Below are 26018 nucleotides of genomic sequence, written 5' to 3'. Positions count from 1 at the left end.
TAGTTGTTACGGTTACTACACAATGTTACAATCTATCATGATAAAAATCGGCAATATTACAATATCTATTTGATTTTTTCTTAAATAATTTAAGTTATTTCTTAAATAATTTATAGACTTTATTTTGTTCTCTATTCCTTTTAGTTGTTCCAAAAACAGAAACATATTAAATGTGTGACAACTGTTAAATTTCATAAAAAATATAAAATAATACTTACGAGGCGCTCCGCTATAGTTTCCGGTCCTCATCAGTTTTTCTGGCGCAATCTTGTACTGTGATGCAACTAATTTATGTACAGCATTATCATCTTCCAGAAACATCTTCATTCTAATGAAGGGTTCCCTTCCTTTCTGTGTTAACATGTGCCAGGGTTTGGGCCTCGCGAGCAGGTCACTGACGGAGCCTTGTGACAGCCCTAACACTGATTCTCCGAATAGCCTCTGACTTATTGAGTACTGACTCAACGCTTCTTTCACCCTTTTCACTATATCTTCTGTATTCAGATTGTTAAAGAGATCAAACTGTTGTTGCGTGATCGGTGGAAGCACGGCCTTCATCGATCTCTGGGGAGGGGTGTGGTGTGGGGGATTTGGAGGTTGAGATATTAAGCTATTCGTTATTGACGCCATTCGCTGTAAGGGGCTCGCTGCCGCTGAAGTATTGAAGTCTTCATTGGGCGTTATTGCTGGCGGGAGGATGGCGTTCCCGAGCGGGCTGGAGGCCGACGAGCCGGTGGACTGCTGGCCCGGCTCCAACTTCGGCCTCACTAAGGAGAACGCACTCCCCGCGTGCCGGATCGCCTCCTCCGCGTCCATCTGTCTGTCCTTATCGCTATCAGTCATACCGTTTATTTTGGCATTTTTGTCTTTGGGCAGGGAGAGGTCTTGGACCGCTCCTGAGCCGTTCATGTGCTGGTTCTGCGCTTGCATCGCTTGATGTTGTAGCGCGATCAGGTTGGGGAAGGGTGGCATTCCGGGTATATTGTGCAAGTTGGGCATGTTCCCGCCGGGTTGGATCTTGGCAAGCTCTCTGTGGTACGCTTCGATGGCCATGCGGATGTCTTCTGGTGGCCGCTCCATGTGTGGTGGCATGCCGCCGCTGAAAAATGGAGGGAACATGCTATATGTTAGTTTAAGATTTGCTGTTCTCATATAACTTAAGATTTTTGAATGAGGTTTTTCTCTAATCGTAATAATTTCATTTGGATATTGTTCTATGTATTATTTAAGTTGATAAATTTCAGTAGTTCTAAGCCAAAAATTATAAATTAATAACATTTTTATTTGTTGAAATCAGTCTTGAAATAGTAATAATTGTTAGTATATTCTACTTACCCAGGAAACCCTTCACGATTATGTCGCATGTCATCAACTCGCCTCGTCATGATTTTGGCCAGTTCTTCTTGATATATGCGAACCACTTTCTCTTGAGGAATGTCGTCGTTTTCATATTTTTTCAGCCTTCTATTTTGACTTGAATCCTGAAATTCATAATTAAAATATTATTTAATAATACGTAAAATGATTTATATTATTTTATAGGATCAGATCATTTTACTTTTAAATATATATTTTTTTAATTAATGACTAAAAACGAACCTTATTCGAGAATGGGGAGGGACACTGCGTTCTCGGTGAACTTGAGTCTTCATTACTCCTAGAATCGTCATTCGTGTTCTGTGTCGGTGTTTTTATCATGTGGGAAGCCTCAGTGAGGATATGTGCGAGCCGTTCGTCACCTTCGCCGTCTGATCTTCCGAAACCTGGCGCTGCTGTGCCATCTTTTGTGCCCACTGGAAAGAACAAGAGCATTCGTTAATAAGGAATGAATTTTGGGTATTTATGGGACCAGTGTAATATAAGACAAGGTAACGGACTTCAAACATGATTAAAGATGTCGAGTACTTTATTACATATAGAATGAAATACGCAGATTTATTCAAAGTGAACAAAGATAAAAAATACACGATGAAATCCGTTATAATAAACAACTAATAAAACTAGAAAAATAAGCCCATAAATTAAAAACATAAATAAAGGATTCGATGCATAACAACAGAAATATCAAGCATCTACAAATACTATTTTAAAGCTCGCATTCGTAACAATATTTCATCGCATACAATTTTAATTGCGGTTGAATTGTGTTGTGTACATAGGCCGGCGACGCACACACGCTTGCCAAGTAATAAATACTGAAGTTATATTTGCCACAATTGAAATTAGGTGGGTCATTAAGACGCGCAGTGCAACGTATGGTACATTAGCGATATCCGTGAATGGGGCCGGCCAGTCGTCGCCTAAGCCGATCCTTAAGCGCTCGCGCAGCCATAAACAACGGGAGTTACGCGCGAAAACCACCCGCCATATTGCGGTCATTCATCTGTCAACATATTGTCTCTGGTTTCACAATGTCACTATGGATGCTGATGTACGCGTCACATTTGTTTATGAAGACGTGCAATTAATTTATCCGCTAACGCCCTGCGTTAATTGGAGTCTTTTTGAGTTGAATCTTTGTTATTTTATACAATTTATATGAAATTTCTAAACAATGTAAAGACAGTAACTGAAGCACACTTGATCGTCATAGATTATTTATGACTGTACTGTATTTAATTGCAATTTAAGATAGTTTAATGCAATGTCAAATTGGAATTTTCAAATAACCGTTTCTTTTACTGTGACAGTTAATAATAGGCAATACTTGTCCGTGAGAACTTAATATAATAGCACATCATTCGACAATATGAGCATACGCCATTTTAAAGTATAGCCTATGGCTTGTGGTTAGCGTATTAGTCATGTTGCTATAATACCCTTAGGCATACAGCATTGTTGTCTGTTTATACTTTTCGCTATTTTTACTTAGAAAACAAAAAAGGTCATAAAACTACACACGCGTCTTAATCAAGATGTATATTTTTAGACAAAACCTACTAAAACGTTGGACTCATAATTATAATTAGAAAAATATGATTTAATGATATGCCAAAACAAACTTCATCAGATGACAAAACTATATGCGTGTTGTTTAGGAGTAAATAACGATCATGCAAGCTTGTATATCCATCTTTTTTTGGAGTTTGACACATGACATCTGCCGGCACACTTTCTCGCGTTTTCGGAAATATTTACTCTGTGGTCGTCTTAACGACAACCAAAAGGAACACTCGAGATTATGTATTAATTTACAGATCACAAAGACTTAATTGCATTCTTAAATTTTATTTTAAAACCGACAATATGTTCAGTGTAATTCGCTTATTTTAGATTTTATTGCTCAACGAAGAGTCACACTTCATCGGGGGTCATAGAGAGTAAATTGCAATGGACTTCATTGTTTTAAGGAAAACTGTTTTTATTGGGATGTTAAATGCGTTTTATTTATTGTAACGTAAAAACGTCAATTTGGAAAATTTCTTTGTGAATTAATGAAACTGGCAAAGTACAATTAAAACGAGCGTAGGTAAATTGTTTAAAAATGAAAAAGCAATTATGTTTTAATGATGTGCATCATTTCTTTGTTTAAAATTAAGTACATGAGAATAAATGGGATAATTATTGGGTCATGCAATTAAGAATATTTTGCTGATATCTGAATGATGTTGTTATACGCAAAGTAGGTAGATATATCTTCAATTATTTGTTAAATATACGCATAACCTCGGCATATTTGGTAATATTTGTATAATTTAACTGACTTAAACACATTTAAATAAAACATGTATTTCATTATAACAACAGCAACTTCTATATTAAGAATACCTACACCGCAATCTCAACAAATACTAAAGTGATTTTATATCTGATCATAAACAAAATAATGGCCGAGATTTCCCGCCATAATAGCCTGATCTGTCAAAATGACATTGCTTAAAAAATTGACATTGGTTTCATGTACAGCATAATTGTGGGAAACGACTGTCGCACGCATTTGCTTGCTAGTCCGGTACAAACGCAACTTTCGCCATTTTAAAGCGCCGCATTTCTCACGTACCACTTCGATACTTATTACGTATTCAAGCTACAATCTTATCCCTCAATTCGTTATTTTTTATACATATTTACACACGATTTTTTGTGAAATCACCGACGGTTAACGACTTACAGCTAAACGTGGTACATTTCAAAGATGGCGGACGGGCACAGATTACATCTACATGACCATAATGTTCACGGTTTTTGAGTCATAAAGCATAGACAATAACTCTATATACGTGATTCGGTTTTTTAATTGCCTAGTTTGGTTTTAATGCCCGCTTAATTGGGCATCAATGGTTATCTTTTATGTATCCGTTCGGTAGATCTTGATAGCAGCTACGGTTAGTATAACCTGGTCATTACAAATGACCCTATACGGTTACCGAGAATAGCTATTTCGTCATTTGATAAGTACACAAAAATATTTTACGTAAACCTCCTCGTTATAGGCACTTAAGAAATAAGAATACAATTGAGTCGCAGGTACAAAGCGTTTCATTTTTTATTATTTCATCTATATTTTTGTATTTATACCTGTAATCACGTCCACGCCTTTGTTACAAAATTTATAACGAATAAAGGTCCCACTATTTATAAACAGTCACGATGAAACAGGTGTTCGTATCGAGTTTAACGAGCCAGCATCGTCTATACACTAATTAGTCAATCAGTGACTATACAAGCACATGTAGTAAATTGAATAAAACGAAGTAATACAATTAATATTGCGAACGTGACGACCTACCGCCAACGCTGTAACCGCAGAATTTATCAAAATAACAATCCGATAGATTAAAATTTCATCCGCGTCCCAAATGCCGGTGACAATCAATTAGTTTATTTCGTCTGCATTCGATTAATCCGTCGATAAATTTCAACACACGTCTATAAGTTCCTTTGATCTTTTACAATATGTTTTGTTATTCTGCAAACGCGGCGACGGCAATTACCGATACGTGATCCGCGGTATCTTTAAATCGTTTCGCTCATACCAGAGACTTGTGACTTGCGACTTGTGACGTCCATGTTGTGCGTGTCTTCAAAATGGCGGGCGGCGCAATCGATCTATCTAGATTAGTTGTTTATCTTCCTTTGGGGTTATAAAGTGTGAAGCGATACAATCACTCCTTTACAGTCGCTATAACGATGTGCATTTTTGATGGCTATTGATTGTAAAAAAGAAAGCCATAAATTTATACCGTCCGGTCACGAAAGTCTTATTTATCAAGAAACGTCTAACCTGAGGCATTCTATAAGAAGTTTAATAATTGCTATTGCTATTTCTTATTAAGTGTCTATCGCTTTCTTCCGAACACTCTAAATGGCATTTTCTATGGATGGATACTTCGCGTTAATCCGTTTCGAAGATAATGTTTATTAATGCTTGACGTACGTAATTTATTTTAGATAACAATGAGGCGAGTGTCACTCCGTAATTAGTTCAAGTTCTTAAACCGTAGTTTATAGTACAATAATAAAAGTGGAGAAATTATTTGTTTATACGATGGCAAGTTTATCGCGTGAACGCACGCGAAAAGTAGGTAATACCTCTGTGGCCGTTATTGATTGCTAATGCCATATGAATATTCACAACTTTGAAAGTAAAGGCGCCCTAAATTATCGTGTCACTGTGACAGCAAAAAATATAGTTAATTTTAGTCGAGCCACATATCGGTTCGGCGGCGAATGGGAAACACGATTCCGGGATTGTAAATCAAGGTGGGTAGTCGGAAAGAAAGGGGTGAGTGCGCGTCAGACGTCACCGCGTAAATCGATGCTCATTTGCATTTGAGTCGTCCGCGGAGGCGGACGTCAGGGCCGCTCGAAAGTGTTGCGGGAAACCGAAAAAATGCCCGCATTTGAATTGTTAATGAGATGCAAAAGAAATAGTTGCATAACCGGCGACTGCAGTCGAAATTAGGTGCTAAATGTTAAAACGAAACGTGCATTCGAGATTCCGTCCGCAATTGTGTCATATATGCGGCTAACTAACGCGATTTTATTATTCAATTGTATACCATGCCTCTACAATTAAACAACAAAAAACGTTGATTTATATCGTGGCTCGTGTGAAAAACAGTAGAAAGTAGTTAATGAATCTAAAAAGCCGTTGCATTCCTGTCAATAACTCACTCAACTCCTGTGGCCTTTCCCATGAATTATGAGAGCGAGCGTTACGTAGTAGTACATTTCTTTTGTCCGAAGTTTCGTGGCGTGCGTAGGGGCAGATGATCGCGTGCTAGATGGCAATCAGGCGGGGGCAGCGACCACGATTGATTCCGTCGAGAGGCCGAATGATTGCCTCGTGTTTTGAACTAGCAAAAAGTTACTAGGAACGGCCGGCACGTATCGCCCGCGATCAAACTTTTATGCCAGCTTTCTCGGTTCCGTGTTTCTGTTTTGTAAACAGATCATTTTTTCCGTAACGTAACTGCGAAGTCAATAATAAGGGAAATACTTTTAAATTATAGCTTTATTTGCTATTAACTTGTTTCTCGGAGTTATTCATAAAGTTGAAGCATAAATTGAATGGACGTTTGAAAAAACGGACAGTTTAATCGCTTTATATATTGGAGTTAAGTATATTTTTTAAGACTGAGCATTATGTATGAGAAAAACAGATAATCACACACCTTTTTGCAATTCTGTCAATGCATTTTGTACAATTCTTCGTAGTGTTGCTGATTATTTCCCCGGAGTAAAGATAAAAACATTACCGTTTGCGGACGAGCGTAGTTTCTAACTAGATTCGATAATCAATTTTGTGCTGACGACGCAACCCTCGTGTTTTGTAAATGTAAGCCATTTTTAACGTTACGAGAGCCATTTTTAATTCCTCGATTCGTAATATTATTGTCTTGATGATTTTATATAGGTACTAGACCTACCTATTTATTGTTTTTTAATGTAATTTATTATTGTTAGTTACTTTGATACAAATAAAGTTTTAAAAAGTATACCGTATATTCATTTATCAACCTAAAGACATACACATTTAAAGTTAGAGTTAAAACGTTTTTTTTAGCTAGCAATCCTTTTTTTATTTAAAACTCGAAACTTTTTCATCGTCTACAAATTAAGCACACTTTAACCTTAGCAAAGGGCATCGACAGCGAAGTTTTTAAGTAAAATAAACTAATTCCGACACCGGGCTTAATTCGTTTAAACACCTGATCGTCGACAAAGGCTCCAATTTGCTTCAATATACCTACCTTTTAAATTCATTACTACATAAATTATATTTATAGTACCGATATAGTCAATTTGCCCATGACTATAAATACTATTTAAAGGAATCTATAAATAACAAAATAGCTTAATAAAATTTGTAGAATTCATATAATTAACCAATCTATACAATCGTGAAATTACGTTAATAGCTGTCAATTATACATACATTGTACATGCCTTCAAGGAATAAACGAACCATATTTGGTTAATATATTTCACATGGGTTCTATTAATGTCAGTTGTATTACACCAATCAATCTTCTATTTTAAATACTAATTTGACTCAATCTACAATAACATGTTTCCAAAGATAAAAAAGTTATACTAAACTACGAGCGGTATCAATAAACAGTTTTAAAGTTATTAGACAATTGATTTGTATCGATTACAAACAATTGCCACACCGCACGCAAACATTATGCATATCGCAATTAACTAACTCAATCGTATCTACTTAACATCAATTGATTTATCGAACCGTTGATTTGTAACGTGAGGGAAATCGGTTTTTATTAATAGAGCAATTATAGCTGCATCTATTGCATTCTAATGTTCCATATTTAAAATGCGCGCGAATATTGTTTTCTAATCGCCATAGATAATAGAAAAAAGTGAGTGTAAGAAGTTCCGTTTAGCATTCTTTGTATAAACGTATTATTTCGTTTACAACCGCAAAGAAGTTATAAAACTCGGATATTTAATACGTTCAATGTGTTGCAAAAATGTGTGTAATTTTACATTAGCCTCCCTTCCTCGTTGAAATAGTTAAACATAGTCAACGTGATTATTTTAATGAGTTTGCAAAGTCCCGGCAATTTATAAACAGGTCGCCTGGAATTAGCTCGTTTTGTAAAAACAAGTCATTCATAGCCACACATTAATCCTTACTAATTATGCAAGACAAGGAGCAAAGATGCAAAATGGCCGCCCACAAATCGCGTCCGAACTGACAACTTAAACAGGCCATCTACTGTGACAGATCTCTAAATTATTGTCCGCTTTCCCTGAACATACGTGTATTATTAATTATTTCGTAAAATATGTGGCGATTCACTTAATTTCCTAGACAACAGCTTTAGTTAGGTCGAGGAAACAAGCGAGATGATTTAATTGGCGCCAACTTCGGATTCCAAATGCCAATGTTTTTTTTGCATCGACAATATGTTACTGGCCGCGGTAAACCTTTAACAATGACATGTATTAAAATTAAATTGCAGCGCGTATTCGAAATTCAAAATATTTTATTTTTAAACAGCAATCAATACAGATAATACATTAAAGTTGCCAGTAAATGCGGTTACAATATTTCTCGTGCGAGTATCGTTTAAATCAATCTTTCTGAGTGAATAATGCAACTGTTTTGTTCCGAATCGAATTTTGTGACAAATCTTATTTTGCGTTACCGAGGAATCGAATGCGTGGGCGTCTCGTGTTTACGGTAGTTTGGTTATAATTGCGAACGGACGACAAATGATTCATGTTTAATGGGTTTTGTGTATAAAAATATACAAGATTAATAGGAGTACCCTCCACGTATCATTGGAATTAATATTTTCATGTGACATATTTAAGACGTAACCTATTTTAATAGGGTTGAAAGAATAATGAAAGCTCTCGATATAATGAGGACATAAACAGAAACAATAAGTACGAAATATAATAACATTATTTTATTCAAGAACGACACTCAAACCATTAAAGATTTGCGTCGAAATTCTTATTACAATGCCCTTAACACAATTAGCGTTTAAAATGAACTAATATTAGCGCATTCATGTCGTTTCTAGCGCAATGCAATATATTCTGAAACGCGAATATACATAAATGTGCGCATATCGTCATTCCTTTATCTTTATATCTAACAGGGACGCAATATTCTATAAAATGCAGTACATTTCATAAAGAATATTGGACGAATACTTAAATGTCAAGACGAAAAATGAACTCTAGTTGTCGTTCCCGCAAATAAAAAGTGAAGGCATTGTTTCGAATTTCCAATTTTGTGTTTCATATTTACGTCGACGCGGACGTTCCTTTTACGAGTGTTGATCGATTGATGAAATAATATGTTTTTTATTGATATATATTTCAGTTGTCTGCTAACCCTAGTATCTCGGATGTGCGTATTAATTAATTGTTTTATTTTCGTCCTCACTGAATATTGCATCGCTGCTACGATCAACGTTGGTGGCAAAGTTGGGCAAACGATCAGCAAATGTATTGAATGTTTATGTATCCTGTATGAGTATCGCTAAATCTGTTGCACCTCCGCCATATTGTATTTTGTAGAACAATCTAGTTGTTACCTTGGAATATAATTAACACAGTAACATTCCAACTTAATTAAACATATGAGTAAAATAATAAAATAAATCCTTTTTTGCGTATGACTTCGCGCGATGTTATCGTCGAGATATATCGCGAAAGAATAATAATTAAGCAGAAATGATGATTAGGTTCGGCGTTAGAGCGAGAGGCGCGTTGCCGATCGTCCGCTCTCGGCTCGTTTACGCGACAGGCGTAACAATTACTCGAAGGTTATTATCCAGGACGGCCAGTTAGGTATAAAATCATAAAGTATATAATGAGACACGGTATTATAATCATAAATATGCCCGTAAAGAGGTCTGATTGCTTCGTCGGAAGCCATCAAAGCGGCCGCGAGTCGGCGAGCATTCTTGGCGAAATGACTCGTTGACCCCTGGCCGCTGCCGCCGCTCCACAACAGATGGCGTTGCCGGAACATTGTTGCCCGCATACCGCGCTTTTTCTGGCCTTTTCGAGTTATTTCAGCATAAACGCTCTTTAAGCGGCCATTTAGTTTTTCAAAGGCGCTTTCTAAGTGGCTACCGTCGCTGTTTGTTTTTGCGCCGTCTTTTGTAGTGGTTGCCCCGTAATAAATGCCGCGTAAATTGAACGCGTCTCTCGGTAATCGTAGTTTTATAATTGTTCGTGTAAGACGCCCGTGTTAATTTTCCCCGTTTAGCGCTGTCTATGTTAGCGATTCGGGGATTAACATTTTTTCCCCTACTCGCGGGTAGATGGCGGTAGGCGCTATGGAAGTACGAACAAAGGCTTAAACGTTCCGCGTATTATCGTAAACATTTTTCATTTATAATTGACGATGGATATTTTTATAGTATGAAATTACAGCGTCGAAATAATTATTACTCGATTATCCGTTGTTAATATTTTAATGTTTGTTTGAGAGTTTATGATTTATGATATAGGATCGAGCCCAGTTGTTTAAAAGTTTCGATGTGTTAGACCCTTTTACGGGTATCGTTTGTTCCCTTATTACTAAAATATCATTAATTTTCCATTTTACATATTATTATGCACACAAATTGAAGGCAAATAATAAACACATTTTTAGCATAAAAGATGGCAACTAAAAAGAAAAAAATAAAAAAAATGAATGGAACGTTTCATGCAACACTTCAAATACAATTTAAATTTCGAACTAACGTTCGGAAAGACAAGTTGGGATGGTTCGATGTGTCGGTCGGAGCATTAATGCTAACACACTCAAAACTTTGCACAGCTTAAATGCTTTTGACACTATTGTTTCTGAACGCAACCACTAACTTATTGAAGCTATAGGCGAGTTAAATTTGTAATTTTAGCATTATGATTTAGTAAAAGGAAAAATAAATAAGATGTCTAACAAAATAGGCGCCGTTTAAATTATTAAGTTTTAATATTAAACAATAAATATTGTTTGCAATAATGTTAACACTTTTTTATAATCACCGTAGATACATTGTGTGCAAATCGACGCTTAAATAGAATACAATATAAACAACTAATTGTATTAACATTAACTAAAAACGTCTTTATCACGTCTATATGTCTAATTAACCCTCTAGTTTCCGTTTCATTACACGCAACTCAAACAATTTGGAAACAAAAGCCGAATTGAATATTAAAATTTGCTTAACGTTTAAACTAAGAGGTGTATGGGGGTAAGAGCATCGAGGGTTAACTTCGAAAGCCTTGCTGTCCTGCACCGATAGTGGCCATTGAAAATAGATTTTCACGCTTCGCTTTAACCCAGACCAACTTTATCCAAATATTGCTCAAGCACTTTACATATTTGATTTTCAAAAGACCAAACGGAACGCGATCTGAAAAACTGGTGTAATAATTGTTGCGTTCCATTTCACGCGAATCGTTCTTTGTTTATAATTGCATGTAAACTTTTTATTCCGAACTCCATTTATGGCTGTCTTTTTGAATTAGAGACGCATCGGCCACGGTGTTTGAGTTTGTCGATAAAAACACCTTTAAATCGACGCAGCGTATTGACTAAAGGTTATTACGATGGCAACATTGGCCATCCTATTATTGCCAGTATGATAATTAAAAAACACCATTACGATACATAATTGGATGGATGGATGAAGTAAATAAATGATGCTCGGTTAATTTATAATGTATGTTTGTGTGAAAAAGTTTACATGATGGTCATGCTCTTTGATATACGTTGATAGCTGGCCGATTTATTCGCTTCACCCGGGAATTGAACCCAGTCACGATAATATCGGTTATTCGCAACGGACGTCCACTAACAAGTGATCAGTAATTTATTTTGAAAAAGTTGAATTTACAATTAAAGAAAGTATCATTGTTTGCACGCGATACATTTTCGAAATGGCAAGTTTGTTATGCTTTCACCTTTAGCTCTATTTATACTCTGTATTTATTATTGACAAACAACACATGCACTTTATGAAGAAACTCGAAAAACAAATTCGAATCTGAGCGCGCGAACGATTATTTGATGTTCATTCGTGCATAAAACTTTTTATTGATAAAAATGGATTGTTTATGCGCTGTTTTGTATAATTGGCATAATACTCGTATGTATTCCGTGACTTAGAACTAATCAACTAGAAGGTGGAAAAAACACTAATACCAGTTTGCAGTTCACGCCGTTTCCCGCCTACCGTTTTAATTAATAAAGGCGTTTTTGCTATTCCGCGATCGCTATTACAAATGGTATGGGCGGCGACTGTAATTGACTTAATAATCTAATAAGTGTGTACACAATTTTTTTTCACATGATAATGAAGATTTAGTCAGGCTTCAGTAGTCATAGGCGGGTATTTATTCATCGATTTTATTGAGTGAGAAATGAGTATTGCGAAGTGCATTCGAGTGTGGAATACAAGTATATAATTAACAAAGCGATTGCCTCTGTATATATAGTATCGTTACTTTTTGTATCGATGGAATTGAAAAACTATCTTGTTTCCAATCAATAATCTGCTTATTGTAATTGAAACTGCAATCGTTAATGTTCAATGAATAATTATTGCTTCATTTGCTAATGTAATATACTTAGTTTTTGTTGCTCTCGTTTGCTTAAAGAAAAATAATAGAAAAACAGGGAAATATTAATAGGAAACGTCGATCTGGCAACACTCGGACGGGAGAACTAAACGTGGGAAACAAACACACAATAGTGCACTGTAATTGTGTTATTACTGTTATGTAAGAGTACTGTTATCTGTCTATGTTGTTTGTTTGTCCCCAAGGGCCATGGGACATCTATGGAATATTTGTTAAAAACATCATTTATAATATCATCAAGGCAAACGTGTAACTCAATAAAACATAATATTCAAAACAGTATTCTTACAAGAGAACAGTAAAAAAGATATAAACAAAATTTACGTGTCATGCCCCTTGCATATAAAACGGCTAAAAGTATACTTTTATTCAAAAAATCAAAAACAGTTGACGTGTAACATCATGCACTCAAACTTATTCTGTAGAACAACAAAGGTGTTCTCACGGTTGCGTGCTGTGACCGCTTATTATTCGCTTGTTATTACAGTCCGTCATTACGCTACTCGAATCGATATTGTCAGAAAATCAATCTTTTTTCAAATTTGAGTCATGGCAACACTCATTATCTGTCATTTGTTATCTGTGGCGAGCGCGGGATCAAGGACCGTCTTTGTGCTGATAGCGCGCTAATTACGAAATAGGAAATTGATCTTATCGCGTGTTTTTATTTTATTCATTTTACCTGAAGACTACGCATAATACAAAGGTCATTTGATTTTGAAATTGGCAACACACTTTTGCCCTGTCATCATACACACACATACACACGTCATGTGTATTACGTGTTCTTTCTTTAAACATTTGCCGCATTTTAGCAATTGTTTTTTTAAACATTTGAAGCAAAGGTCACACGGTCAGGTACGTTTTAGAGACAATATGTGTTTTAGTAACAAAATTGTACGCTGTTTTTCGTAAAACACACATCAATAAATCATTTTAACAACATCGAGACATTAACATTCAAATCCTTTACTCTTTAGCGTGTTTAAAAACTAAAACAAAATGGCGGGCGGCATTAACAAAAGCGACACGTATTAAAACTATAAATCGAAGTCGCGGTACGCCTGGGAGGGGCTTGACCATGTCCCCATTCCTCCCACCCCCCTTTATGTAGCAAGGGAGGGAATCTCGATTCTCTGAAGATAGTTTCCGCACAGGATACGACGGGATGAGGAGACGGAATAAATAAAAGGATAAGGTTCGGAAAGGAAACAACATAAAAAGTATTAAACAAAACATAAGTGCGGAACTTGAGTTGCCATCTTCGAGTGCGAAAAAGTATCTTACATATATTTCGTTAACTGTTATCTTAAAACACGTAACTTTGGATTTATGGGTACTTACTTCCAACGATGTACTAATTAGTACTAATTGACCGTGTTTGTGAATCGTTACGTGTTTTAAGACAATATTTTCCACTGCATTAACTGCGAGTTCGAATGACCTATCCTATTAATCGGAATGATGAAAGCCATTACAAGTTAGCCGATGGCAACTCGGTTAAAGCGTGGCGGGTGATCATAAAAAAGTGACAAATTGCAAATGATCACCCAGATGAATGTTAAGCGCAAGCGTTCGCAAAGTTCGACCAAAAATATCTTTTGTTCTGCGGTTAATCGCTCGGGTTCACGTCTAATAGCTTATCGTCGGTTTCTCCCGGTGATTGATGGCGCGTTTGACAAGCTCCGATAGCGGCGCTAACCGTTCGGAAGGCTACGGGACAACATGCGTCGAGTCTACCGGCACGTTACAACAACGATAGGTACCTTTCTTGGGAATGAGCGACTTGAGCAGCATGATGGCGGCCTCGTCGCAGGCCCACGCGTGCATCTTGCGGTACGAGTCGCGGCCCTTCTCCGTGAGCTTGTCCCAGGGCTTCGGCTTGGACAGCAGCTCGGAGACGGTGCCCTGCGACAGGCCCAGCACGTACTTGGCGAAGAGCCGCTGGCCGATGTTGTGCACGGACAGCAGCTCGCGCACGCGCCGGCTGATGTGCAGCGTGTCGAGGTTCGAGTTGGCGTATTTGTCCATGTTGTAGCGCAGCATCTCCTGCAGGCGCGCCTCCATGGGGTCGCCCTTGGGGATGAGCGAGTCGCCGAGCCGGCCCACGAGCGCGCCGGGCGGCAGCGGGCCCATGTCCTCCGCGAAGCGGTACGGCCGGTGCTCCTCGAAGCGGAACGGGCTGGGCGCCGGCGCGCCGTTGTGGTTGTGGTGCGTCGTGTTGTTGTTGAGCGGCGGCGGCGACGCGGGCCACTCCTCCGCACCTGCACACACGGCACGGTTACGCGGGCACGGGCTCGGGAGGGGGGGCGGCGAGGAGGCGGGGGGAGGCGTACGGCGCGGGCGACGGGCGCGGGCACTGACCTGGCTCTCGCCGCTCCGTGCTGCGCTCGCGCTCGGCGGAGCTGCGCTCGTGCTGCGAGGCGGCGGGCGAGCGGAGCGGCTCCGGCTTGCGCTCGCGCTCGCTGCCGCCTAGCTCCATCGAACGCAGGAGGCTGCAACAATACAATACACGTTCAGTTCATGAGATAGAGTAACAAACTATCTAATCTTTTGGGGTAAATTCTATGCAATCAAATTACTCTAATTTCTTCAAAAGCAGAATAGTTTCCTAATAGTGGATTTATGTTCTAAATAAGATCATTTTTATAAATATCCTTACTGATTTTGATGACCGAATATGTCTTTAGGGGGTGGTATTGTGTGTGGCCGCTCGTTCGGGCCCAGCTCCGAGAAACGGAGCATGCTGTAACAAGGAAAATACACATATAACCTGATAACTTATTACTTTATCTCCTATGATATGAAGTTTGTCTACATTCACATTTTGAACATAATTTTTAATAACACAAATTATTAAAATATACATTTTTAGATACTGTACATAATCTACAACTAAAATATTCGTTCAAACATTAAAGTCTACCTTCCGATATAAATTAATTTACAATACGCGCTATCTGGAACATTATCAGGACAAGGTGGGGTCTTATCACTTAATATACCGGGTTCGAGCCCAAAGGGTTCAAATCTCAATAAATTTATGAAAGGAATATCGGCAATAAGGACCGGCATATCGTATTAATTAAAATACTTAATTAATTCACCTGAAATGGTTTTAATCAATTCCTCTGCTCAATTTATTAAGGGTCTTTGCTAATTGTCGCTTTGATTTCTTTATTAATATTCGATACTTAAGTAATACCTACGTAATGCCTTTCAACCCGGCCACTAAAGGTACCTACTTTTCTGTAATATAATTTTCATTTTGACTTGATATTAAAATGAGCATATTATTGTTTTCGTCCATCTTTCATGTGGTAGGTACACCTGAGCAAGTTATTGGCGTATTTTTTAAACAAATAATGAAAATAGGTACCTACAGTAATTAGTTTTAAGATTTTATCCTATCATTATTTGACTTTAAAACCTTTATTTTATCCATAAATTTTTAAGTAATTTAAGAATACGAGATTTTTTTAAATCCATTTAAGTAACAATTATAAGATACAAGAAATGTCTACAAAACTGCATAGGTACCTATATAAACTAAACTAATAAATATCATAATTAGCAGCATTATCAAAATGCACTGTCCACACGATTCCAAAGCATGCACACACAAGGGACTCATGCCACTATACCGTTTAATTTAAACTCCGATCAAAGGTTTAATTGATATATTAAACTGTAATTAAGGTACGAGGTGTTTACGACTGTATGGTAGCAATTGATCGGGGTTTAAACTTTGATTAAGTAACGTTTAAATATCGATATTATTATAGACTCGGTAGGTATATATCTAATATTATGAGGTTAGTGAATGAAAAGTTAAGAATACTATTTTATAAACAAGTTGTGCTTTTGTTTGAATGTTTGTTACTCAAAAAGTGCTGAACTGATTTTGATTACATTTAGTACCTACAGCGATAGTTTACTATCTCAATTACAATTCAGATATTTCATGTCCTTGAACGAAGCAAATAAGTTGTTTTTAATAAGACAGTATTTTATTGTGTAATAAAAGTTTTTTCTTAAAATACGTCATCATTAATTGTAAGAAAACAAACGGGAGGTAAATATGTTTTCGCGTTATCCGTTAATTAAAAGAAAACATCTTTGTAAATTTATTCAACGACATAGGTAGGAAGGTTTGTCGTAATATTCAATGTGCCACCTTGAAGGTTTTTGGATGAAGAGAGATGCTTTTAAGCTTATGTAGACTAGGGAATGCGTGGAGTCGGTTAGAACTACATTTTTTTGGTAAGTATATTTTTTTACATAAATTATTGTTTATTAAGTGTTAATAATGTCAGTCACGCGATATGATTAATTGAATTATTTATAGACTTATTTAATTTAGGTTTGTTATATCCAAATTTATTAGAATACCTAATTTAATATATTATATCAACTTTTAAGGATTATTTTTATAAGATATTCAAGAAAACCGCACTATATCTACTATTCTTGCAGAAAAAATTTGTTTAAACACAGAATCAACTAAACATATTTAATTTCTACAGGTTACACAGCATGTCACGAGGCAAAGCTAGTTAGGTACAACATAAACTTTCCAAGGGCATGTGAAATAGTGCTTAAATCTATAGAGACGCTCCTAGTCTAACAATATTACCGTACTAATGCACTTGGAAAACTTTTAAAAGCGACTCCATCGTAACGTCGCGGTAAAATATTATCATGACACCAAGTTTTTACCTTAACACACTTATAAAGTGTTTCGATTTTATGCATCTTTTATAGTTCACTCGGTTAATAGGTTCCGTTAATATTAACACACTTCTTGTAGATGATACAGTTTTAGACTTGTGTATCATAAAATTCATCCAACACTTGAAATATGGTCTATGAAATGTAGTTCGATTTAAAACGTGATGTTTAACCTATCTAGAGATCTGATTATCGGAACAGAAATCACTTTTCTATTGATAATAAACTACTTAGTATAGTTAAGTTTACATAGTTATCAATATATACTTATAACTAATATTGTTTCGAAGAAAACCTCATCGATTCACGAAACAACTCAAGCCAATCAAATTTCGCAATTCGTGCGCAATCAAAAAAGCAATCGCAATAACAATTGACAATCACTGGCGTCTTATCTCCACGATTGTGTTCCATCGACACAAGGCTTCAACAATACGCTGACGTCACAATCGAACGTTATCAGCCAAATCATCTGAGAGCGATAACGCACGCCCCGCCCAGCTGGCCCGCTGACCAATCGCGCCCCGATTGATTGGTCAATACCGATCCGTTACGCCTTTCCGAACGCATCGACGCTCTGTCGATGCCCGCCTGACGTTTGACGTTTCTTTTTTTTCTAATTTCAAACCGCGTGTGGACTCAGGCAGCGTTCCATGGCATAGACAAACAGCCAGTAAAAAGCTTAGACCGTTTATGGTCCCCAAAAATGTCGGGAAGCGTAAATTAGTTGATAATTTGTGTGTGACTAAACTTTCGTTAAATGTAACACAAACAGCGCCTAAGCAAATGGAGACAGGTGTCCACGATAGGTTTATTGATATATAGAACGCCTCGTATGTACCATGTACCACGCTATTTGCTTTGTCCTGGGTAATATGTAAATCGTGTGTGCTCAGTTTTTAATTAAACAAGAGATAAGCGCTCTCCTATTTGCCTTTTTCAGTTTCTTAGAGCGTCAACATTGTTAAGTTGAAAAGTTGAATCGACTGCGTTTCATCGTGGTCCTTATTTTTATGTCTTTACAAACTTTAATTCTGTGAATTTAACCGAAAGTCTGATTGTTGACACACAGCAATAAACATTTAAAATTCGTTCTCGACTGGCTTTCTTTCGTAAAGGCTTAATTTGACATGATAGTTTGCTTTTCGTATTAAGACACACGTATCAAGATTTATTGTGGCCCGACTGTAAACTAATTTGAGGGTCTTAACTCGGAATGAACACAGATTAATAACCAAAGACGCGATCCAATTTAAATTTGGCATCTTGGAATCGCAATCAAAATTCAAAAAGCGAACACTCGATCACGGCATTAAGCGGGATTTGGCGCGGTATCGTCTAGAAATCAATCTATCCCGCCATTAAGCTTTAATCTTCGGAGGCTGGCAATAACTTAATCCCGACTTGAGAAACGGTATAAATAAGCAATAAACCGCTACAGGTGCTTCGAACGGTTGCTATTGAGCACAGATTAAATATAGAGGATCACGATATTTGCCACAGATTACGTAAGATTATTTTTGGGCGATAATAGAGCCGGCCTGATCATGGGAAAGTCGACAAATGTTCGCGATCGCGTGTCCACGGCAATAATTGAAACGGGGTGGTTTTCTTTTTCTATTGTGTTCGTTATCTATCAGTTTCCGTGTAAGTCGATAGTTTTCTGATGTCAAAAGAAACGCGAGGGTGAAGGCACGAATATTTCGTACAAATACAACTGATATTTCGAAGTGATTTGTCGATTTTGCACTCGTTTTATTCCATGTTCACGATTTATGGTTTTATTTAGGTTTGATGTATTCTTACTTGTTCTTTACTGTTTTCTTCAGAAATAAATCCTTTATGTATTGATGGATTTTCAATGTTTCCTATAGTAACTCTCCTTTAAAGAAAAATGTTCTTTAATGTCTCTTTTCTATGGATATGACTGTGAGTCCCATAAGACTATAGAATAGAGTGTGCTTAGTTTGCCCATAACTGTGCAGTTATCTAGGTCAGTCTCAGTGAAGACAGGCCGTACCTAAACTCGGTCAACAAGACCATCCTTATAATCAGTACCGTTACAATTAATCACATAATTAATAATCACACGTCCGTTGAACGATCATAAACTGCTACATCAAAGTAATATTGTTTATAACAAATTTGGATTCATCGATCGATAGGTATTACACATTTTTTGTTTACGATGTTTGCACAGGCGCTATTTTATGTCGCGGTGTCTCTTTGATGTCACTCCTTTGACAGATGAAAGACGCCGCTCATAGGTCGGCCATATTGGTAAAAATAACACGTTAAACTATGAAAAACATTGGTTACGAGTTATCCGCTATTTATAAATGGGTTCGACAATAAAATGCTTGTCACAGCTGGGATATAGGAATTGTTTGTGTTACACTTGTTCAAGTGTCCTTTTTAATGTGGTTAGTTGTTGCCTGTGACTACGTATGTTTATGATTTTTTATAGAACTTATACAGATATATGTTCCAAAACCTTTTTATACGCAAATCCTGTAGTAGTAGTCCTACTAATATTATAAATGCGAAAGTTTGTATGGATGTATGGATGTTTGTTACTCTTTCACGTAAAAACTACTGAACCGATTACAATGAAATTTAGCACACATATAGAGGGTAACTTGGATTAACACATAGGATAGTTTTTATCCCAGAAATCCCACGGGAACGGGAACTATGCGGGTTTTCCTTTGCAAACGCGGGCGAAGCCGCGGGCGGAAATCTAGTTTCAAATAATGCATTATGAAAATAAACTTGCTCATAAGTATGTTTATCTCATCTATTATTACCCAAAAATGATTGTTTTTGATAAAGCTTGGAGCCTACATAGTAAAAATACCTTTATAGGAAAAAAATACCATCTTTATCTTGCGGTTCTGCCCTATTCCGAGCTACCTATCTGCATTTTTTCAGCAGTTTCCTAACAGCATCACATTTTTCTGCATTTTTCAGCATTTTTATTTATAACAGCATCAAATTTTCACACCCGAACTCTATAATATGCGTTTATCAAGATGAATGACACCTGATAGGAGGCAGGTGTTATCAATTGTTTAAACTGTGGTTTAAACTAATCACTAATAGCTCTTATCTGAGGCTCTTCCGGCTGATTACTGAGAATCGTATGGGAATATGGATATAGCTAATTTGATAGTTTTAAGGTGATTGAATGTGTCAATATTAATTATGGAACTGACTGCATTATTATTGGAATAGAAGGCATGACTATCATTTAATAGTATAAAACAAAGACGCTTTCTTTGTCTCTATGTCCCTTTGTATGCTTAAATCTTTAAAACTACGCAACGGATTTTGATGCAGTTTTTTTTTAATAGATAGAGTGATTCAAGAGGAAGGTTTTAGTATATAATTTATTAGGTTTTAGACAAAGCGGGCGAAGCCGCGGGCGGTAAGCTAGTTTTTGCATAAGTTGGAGATTTATTTGCGTGAGTCTAACGTAACTTAGGTTTTAAATTTGTAATGTTTATCAAATTTCATACAGATTTGATCAACTGTAATTGCGTAAAATAATCTTCGTATGCAACATTTTCGTTTCTAAAGTCGACATTTTAGAATTAATAATTTATTAGGGATGCTGTTTGTTTTCTTAATACTGTCTTTGGTTACAAGTAGAAAGTATGAGTATTCCTAACTTCAATGAAATTTCAGAAACGGAATTGAACCTACGACCAATAAATCAAGTTCAAAAGATGTTTGGACAAACTGTGATTACTTTAAACGGTGTTTACGTTCGCGGTTGAGTTTTGTACGTGTTTACTGTAAACAGGCGTTAAGTGTTAACTGTAGTTTAACTGAAACATTAACTTGACGGCTCTATTAGAGGGTAAAATCACATCATTAACGTTACAGTTAATATCGACTAAAAAAATTTGTGAAATATCAAGGTTTTAAAGATTAATTGTTAGTTAATTTGCAAGTAAAGTCGAGGGTAAAAGCAAGTTTCACTTGTTTAAAATTCATAATAGAAGCAAATTAGCATCTTAATATTGCTTGTAATGTAATCTATGAAATGATTAAAATCAACTTTATATACTCGCGTGTGTTATAAATACAATGGCGTATGTTTATTTTGCATGAATTTCGATACTATTTTACAGTAAAATTATTTATTTTTTTCTTAAAACGAGAATATATAATTTGATGAATTAAAAATAGTAATAACAGGTGTCAAATAAACAAATTTATATCAGGATACAACCAAAAAATGGTTTTTTGGGTAAGTTTATAATAAGGCATAGGTATTTTTCCCACACTATGCCTTTAAAAAGCTTGGATTTAAACTTGAGAGCTATCGTTTATGCTGTCTTCATTTTAAACACTGGCAAAAATATTAACAAAAATAACCAAAAATTCGATTTTGGCGCTAAATAAAACAGTATTCCCAAAACTACTGAGCGGAGCATCAACAAATCAAAATCCTTCCAACCCTTCCATTGATTTTTCAATTTTTTTTATTTTTTTTAATGTTTGTACAGTATAGCAACGTTCAGTATGTAAACATACCACTAGTATGTTAAACGGTTCGAGATATGGAATTTAGCAGCCGACCACTGTTTGTACTGTGTATTGATTTACCAAATCGCTCCCAGGGTTGTTTTTTTGGCTTCCTGTATGTGAGAACACTATCGATGTGGGGTAAATTAAAGTATTTTTTTGGAATGGAACGTGTGAAATAATAAAGTGGTAATTCTGGTACTTTTTTAGCTTGTTAACCGACTTCAAAAAATGAGGAGTTTCACAATTACTTACAGTTTTTTTGGCAGTAACTATTTAGTTGTGAAAATTTTCATCTATTTTTATTATTATTCATTGTGTAAATAGTGTTAATAAAAATGAATTTTCATGCAGTTTCGTGCATGCAGTCCCAAATCTATAATTATTATGATATTTAGAAGCTTTCTTAAAACATGTTGAAACTACTATTACCTATTAACAATCACAATCTCTTACATTTTGTTTTGTTCAACATACAGACAACGTATTTATTCTCTAACTAGCTTTATTCCCGCAGCTTCGCCCGCTGTGTCTAAAACTTAATAAATTATACATATAAACCTTCCTCTTCAATCACTATATCTATTTAAAAAAACCGCATCAAAATCCGTTGCGTAGTTTTGAAGATTTAAGCATTCATAGGGACATAGGGACGGAGAAAGCGACTTTGTTTTATACTATGTAGTGAAGAGATATATAACAAGGCGCCTGTAATGTTATCAGTCAAAGGTAGGGTCAGCAAACAAACTGAACAAAGATCACTGCCGTTGTTTGTAATTATTTCCTATTCTCTGTTTATTGTGTTACTCATTTTTGTGCAATCTGTACATCTGGGAATTAGTGATTTTGATTGTTTGTTTGAACGCGTTAATCTCAGGAATTATAAGACCGATTTCTATAATTATTTTTAGTTTGTTATATTAAGTAAAATACGCATGTTGAAAATAGTGATTTTTTATTTCATTCATGATACTGAACGTAAGTAGGTAAACTTATAATTTCTTCTGTTATCTAAAAAACATGGTTTTGAAACCTAAATGCACTTAATCTCAGTTTTCTATCGATTCATAATAATAATTTGACGAAATATAGAAATACATACAATCTCATCCCAAAAAATCTCCTTGTGACCATGTGATAATTTTAATGAAACTCTGTTCCGCTGATAGATTCCTACAAGATACGGTGATGTTAATAAACTTGATAACGCCAGGTCGTAGACCTTTAGATTAGCTGTGTTTACATCTAACGTAGGCCTTGAAATAACTTTGAGATCAGTGGTTAAAACGATGGTCTAGACTCTAGGGTTCGATTTTCCTATATATTTCTGGTTATATACTGCTCAGTGTAGGTCTAGTATATAGTCTTTACTCTTTAGTCGATTCAGGTAGTATAAATGTTAAGGTTTTTTGTTTGTGAGTATGTTTCTTTGTCCAACTGTAACCACTAAATATTTCTACAGATATGGACTTAATAGTAAATATACTGTAAGCAACAACTAAAATGTAAGCAAGTTACAACATAATCTTTTAAAACCGACGAATTATTTTTTATACATGCATAGTCACATAAACCGCGTGTAACAAAATAATTCCTCACACAGTAAATTAATTTATGTGTATCCAAAACGGTCTAGCCGTTTTTGCTCTATCGTAACATATAATAGCAAGATCAACGGATTTACATTAGTCGGTTAGGAAACACTTGCAAGCGTGTGTCGCAAAGTAATTAATAATATTATCTCTAAGTGAATATTGCACATTCTTGTATCAATATAAGCCATTTATTTAACTCATATTATGGTTCATATATTGACTTTTTATCTTTCATCACTTTTATATATTATTAGCCTTACAACTCAGGAAAAATTAATACATACATAGGTATTATATGAATATTTTAATGATGAATGATGAAAAATGAATGATGTTGAACAAATTACGATAGAATTTAAAATGTAATAGAGCGCGACTCTATGTGTTTTCTTAATTCTTCATTTAATTTTGTTAAGTACTTTTCGAGATTTCCTCTTCAGATCCTTCAAACGAGTAAAAGAGAAATACCATAACAAAATACTAGCTCATAATCTATAACTATGATCTCAGGAACTACGCATCAAATTTAAAAAAATCCAATTTAATTCTTTCAGTGTTAGATAGCAACATTTATCGAGGAAGGCTAGGAAGAATAATATATAATAGCGTTCCGCCCCAGTTTCGCCCGTGGTACATATTTCGCAATAAAAGGTAGCCTATGTTCTTTCTCAGGGTCTAAAGATTGTCTGTGCCAAATTTCATCAAAATCGGTTTAGAGGTTTAAGCGGGAAAGCGTAACAGACAGACAGAGTTAGGTACTTTCGCATCTATAATAAAGTAGGGATTCTCGTGTCGCGGTTTCGTAGTACTGTCTCATAGATAAGCTACAACCTTTATCTACCTACCTGATCTCTCGTTTGATATCATCGTAGTCCCTCTGCGTATCCAGTCTCGCTTCAAGCCTGGCGATGTGCTGTTTCTTTTCATCCAGCCTCTCTTCCAGCCGCTGCAACTGCTTTGCGTGCGCCTCCTGAAGCGCTGACAGCGATGCTTGTAACCGTCTCACGTCTTCTACTAATTGCGCGATCTGGAAATAAAATGGATTTATAGTGAGAAATAATTTATGTTAATTATTGATTTTCCTAAAAATAGATAAAGAAAGAAGGAAGGAAAAGAAGATTTGTCTTATTTGTATAAATAAATGTATTTTCTTTCGTTCTTGGATAGGTAAAAAGAATGTGTGATGTTGTTCAAATATTCCAATATCTATACTAATATTATAAATGCGAAAGTAACTCTGTCTGTCTGTCTGTCTGTTACTCAATCACGCCTAAACTAATGAACCAATTTGCATGAAATTTGGTATGGAGATATTTTGATACCCGAGAAAGGACATAGGATAGGTTTTATCCCGGAAATCCTACGGGAACGGGTTTTTCTTTGAAAACGCGGGCGAAGCCGCGGGCGGAAAGCTAGTTGTTTATAAATATTAATTTCTTTGTTTGCAATTGAGAGGAATCTCACCAGGGAGCACACCTTAAATAAATAAAATTAAGATGCATAATGTAAGTTTATTGAAGTGAAAACTTCTTTAGCGGCGTTGGGTATAAAATCTTAAACTCGCGTCAGGACACGTGGCCTGATCGAAAAAGCGTAAGACGGATTTTTTTAGCCTATATATTCCATGCGAAAGACGGATACCATTCCAAAATATCAAACATGCTGAACGTTAATAATCAAGTTTTCACTTCTGCCGGCACTCCCAGTGTGCAACCCGTCTTTTTTTCTAAAACAGTACCTTTACGTCAACCATTACTATATAGATAATGAAAATAATACTCAAAGAAATACAACAACTTGCTGAAAAGATAGTTCCTAAATATCTCATTAGGATTTTCCTGTTATTCATTTAAAATTGAACCTTGGACTTTCCGAATTAAACGGTAATTACTTATAACAATATAATACGTAACGCAGAACACACAATCATAAAGCATTATCATTTATTACAGATTAAAAATAATATCTTATAGTCAAAAATGAAGCACCAATCTCACTATAATTGTACTAATTAGAAGTGCCATAAAAATATTAACAAATAAGTAGAATTAAATTGTAAAATCATATAAAAAAAGCGTCATTTAGTTAATAAAATAATGCTTGAATAAACTAATAATAGTAGATATGTTTGTATATCTGTCGTCATATATTTTTCATGATCATAATTGAAGAACAATATAATTTTGTGAATGTCTTTATAATATTACTAGCGGTCCGCCCCGGCTTCGCCCGTGGTACATGTTTACGTTTTCTCTCCGTAAGAACCATCCTCATCCTTCAAGGAATATTATTAAAAAATAATTATCTAAATCGGTCCAGCCGTTCACGCGTGATGCCGTGGCCCGTGACGAAGGAAAACGGGTTTCATTTTTATATTATAGATAGGTAGATGAAAATCCAGAGCTTTGTCTTCCTTCCTATCCTATGATTTTAATTTTCTCAAATTTTTTTATTTCTTTTACTAGTGTTTTTGGGCAGTGATGACCACTTATTAGATGACCAAGTTCTTTGCTTGCTCTGATAAAAAAAAAACAAAATTCAAAATGGCGGAATTGACCTTCGGCAATCAATTGTATCAAGTGGTCATCG

At 35.9% G+C, this 26018-nt stretch overlaps 1 protein-coding gene across 6 annotated transcripts in view; it reads right to left on the bottom strand.

Annotated features, from left to right (window-relative positions):
* LOC123700563 (homeobox protein cut) overlaps positions 1-26018 on the bottom strand; it is a 122644-nt gene that overhangs the window by 2391 nt on the left and 94235 nt on the right. For 3 of the 6 annotated variants that reach the window (XM_045647812.1, XM_045647813.1, XM_045647817.1), the window contains 7 exons: positions 24275-24456; positions 15233-15316; positions 14935-15065; positions 14337-14834; positions 1600-1793; positions 1336-1481; positions 219-1120 (listed from right to left, as the gene is read on the bottom strand). In XM_045647812.1, the coding sequence (XP_045503768.1) occupies positions 219-1120; positions 1336-1481; positions 1600-1793; positions 14337-14834; positions 14935-15065; positions 15233-15316; positions 24275-24456 (2137 nt within the window). The remainder of the gene's footprint in view (positions 1-218; positions 1121-1335; positions 1482-1599; positions 1794-14336; positions 14835-14934; positions 15066-15232; positions 15317-24274; positions 24457-26018) is intronic. The other 3 variants (XM_045647814.1, XM_045647818.1, XM_045647816.1) reach the window with 3 other exon arrangements.

This window comes from Colias croceus, chromosome 19, assembly GCF_905220415.1.
Source record: "Colias croceus chromosome 19, ilColCroc2.1".
In the NCBI taxonomy this organism is placed as follows: Eukaryota; Metazoa; Arthropoda; class Insecta; order Lepidoptera; family Pieridae; genus Colias; species Colias croceus.
Note: the sequence above shows the minus strand (reverse complement) of the source record. Positions and strands in the feature narration are given on the sequence as shown.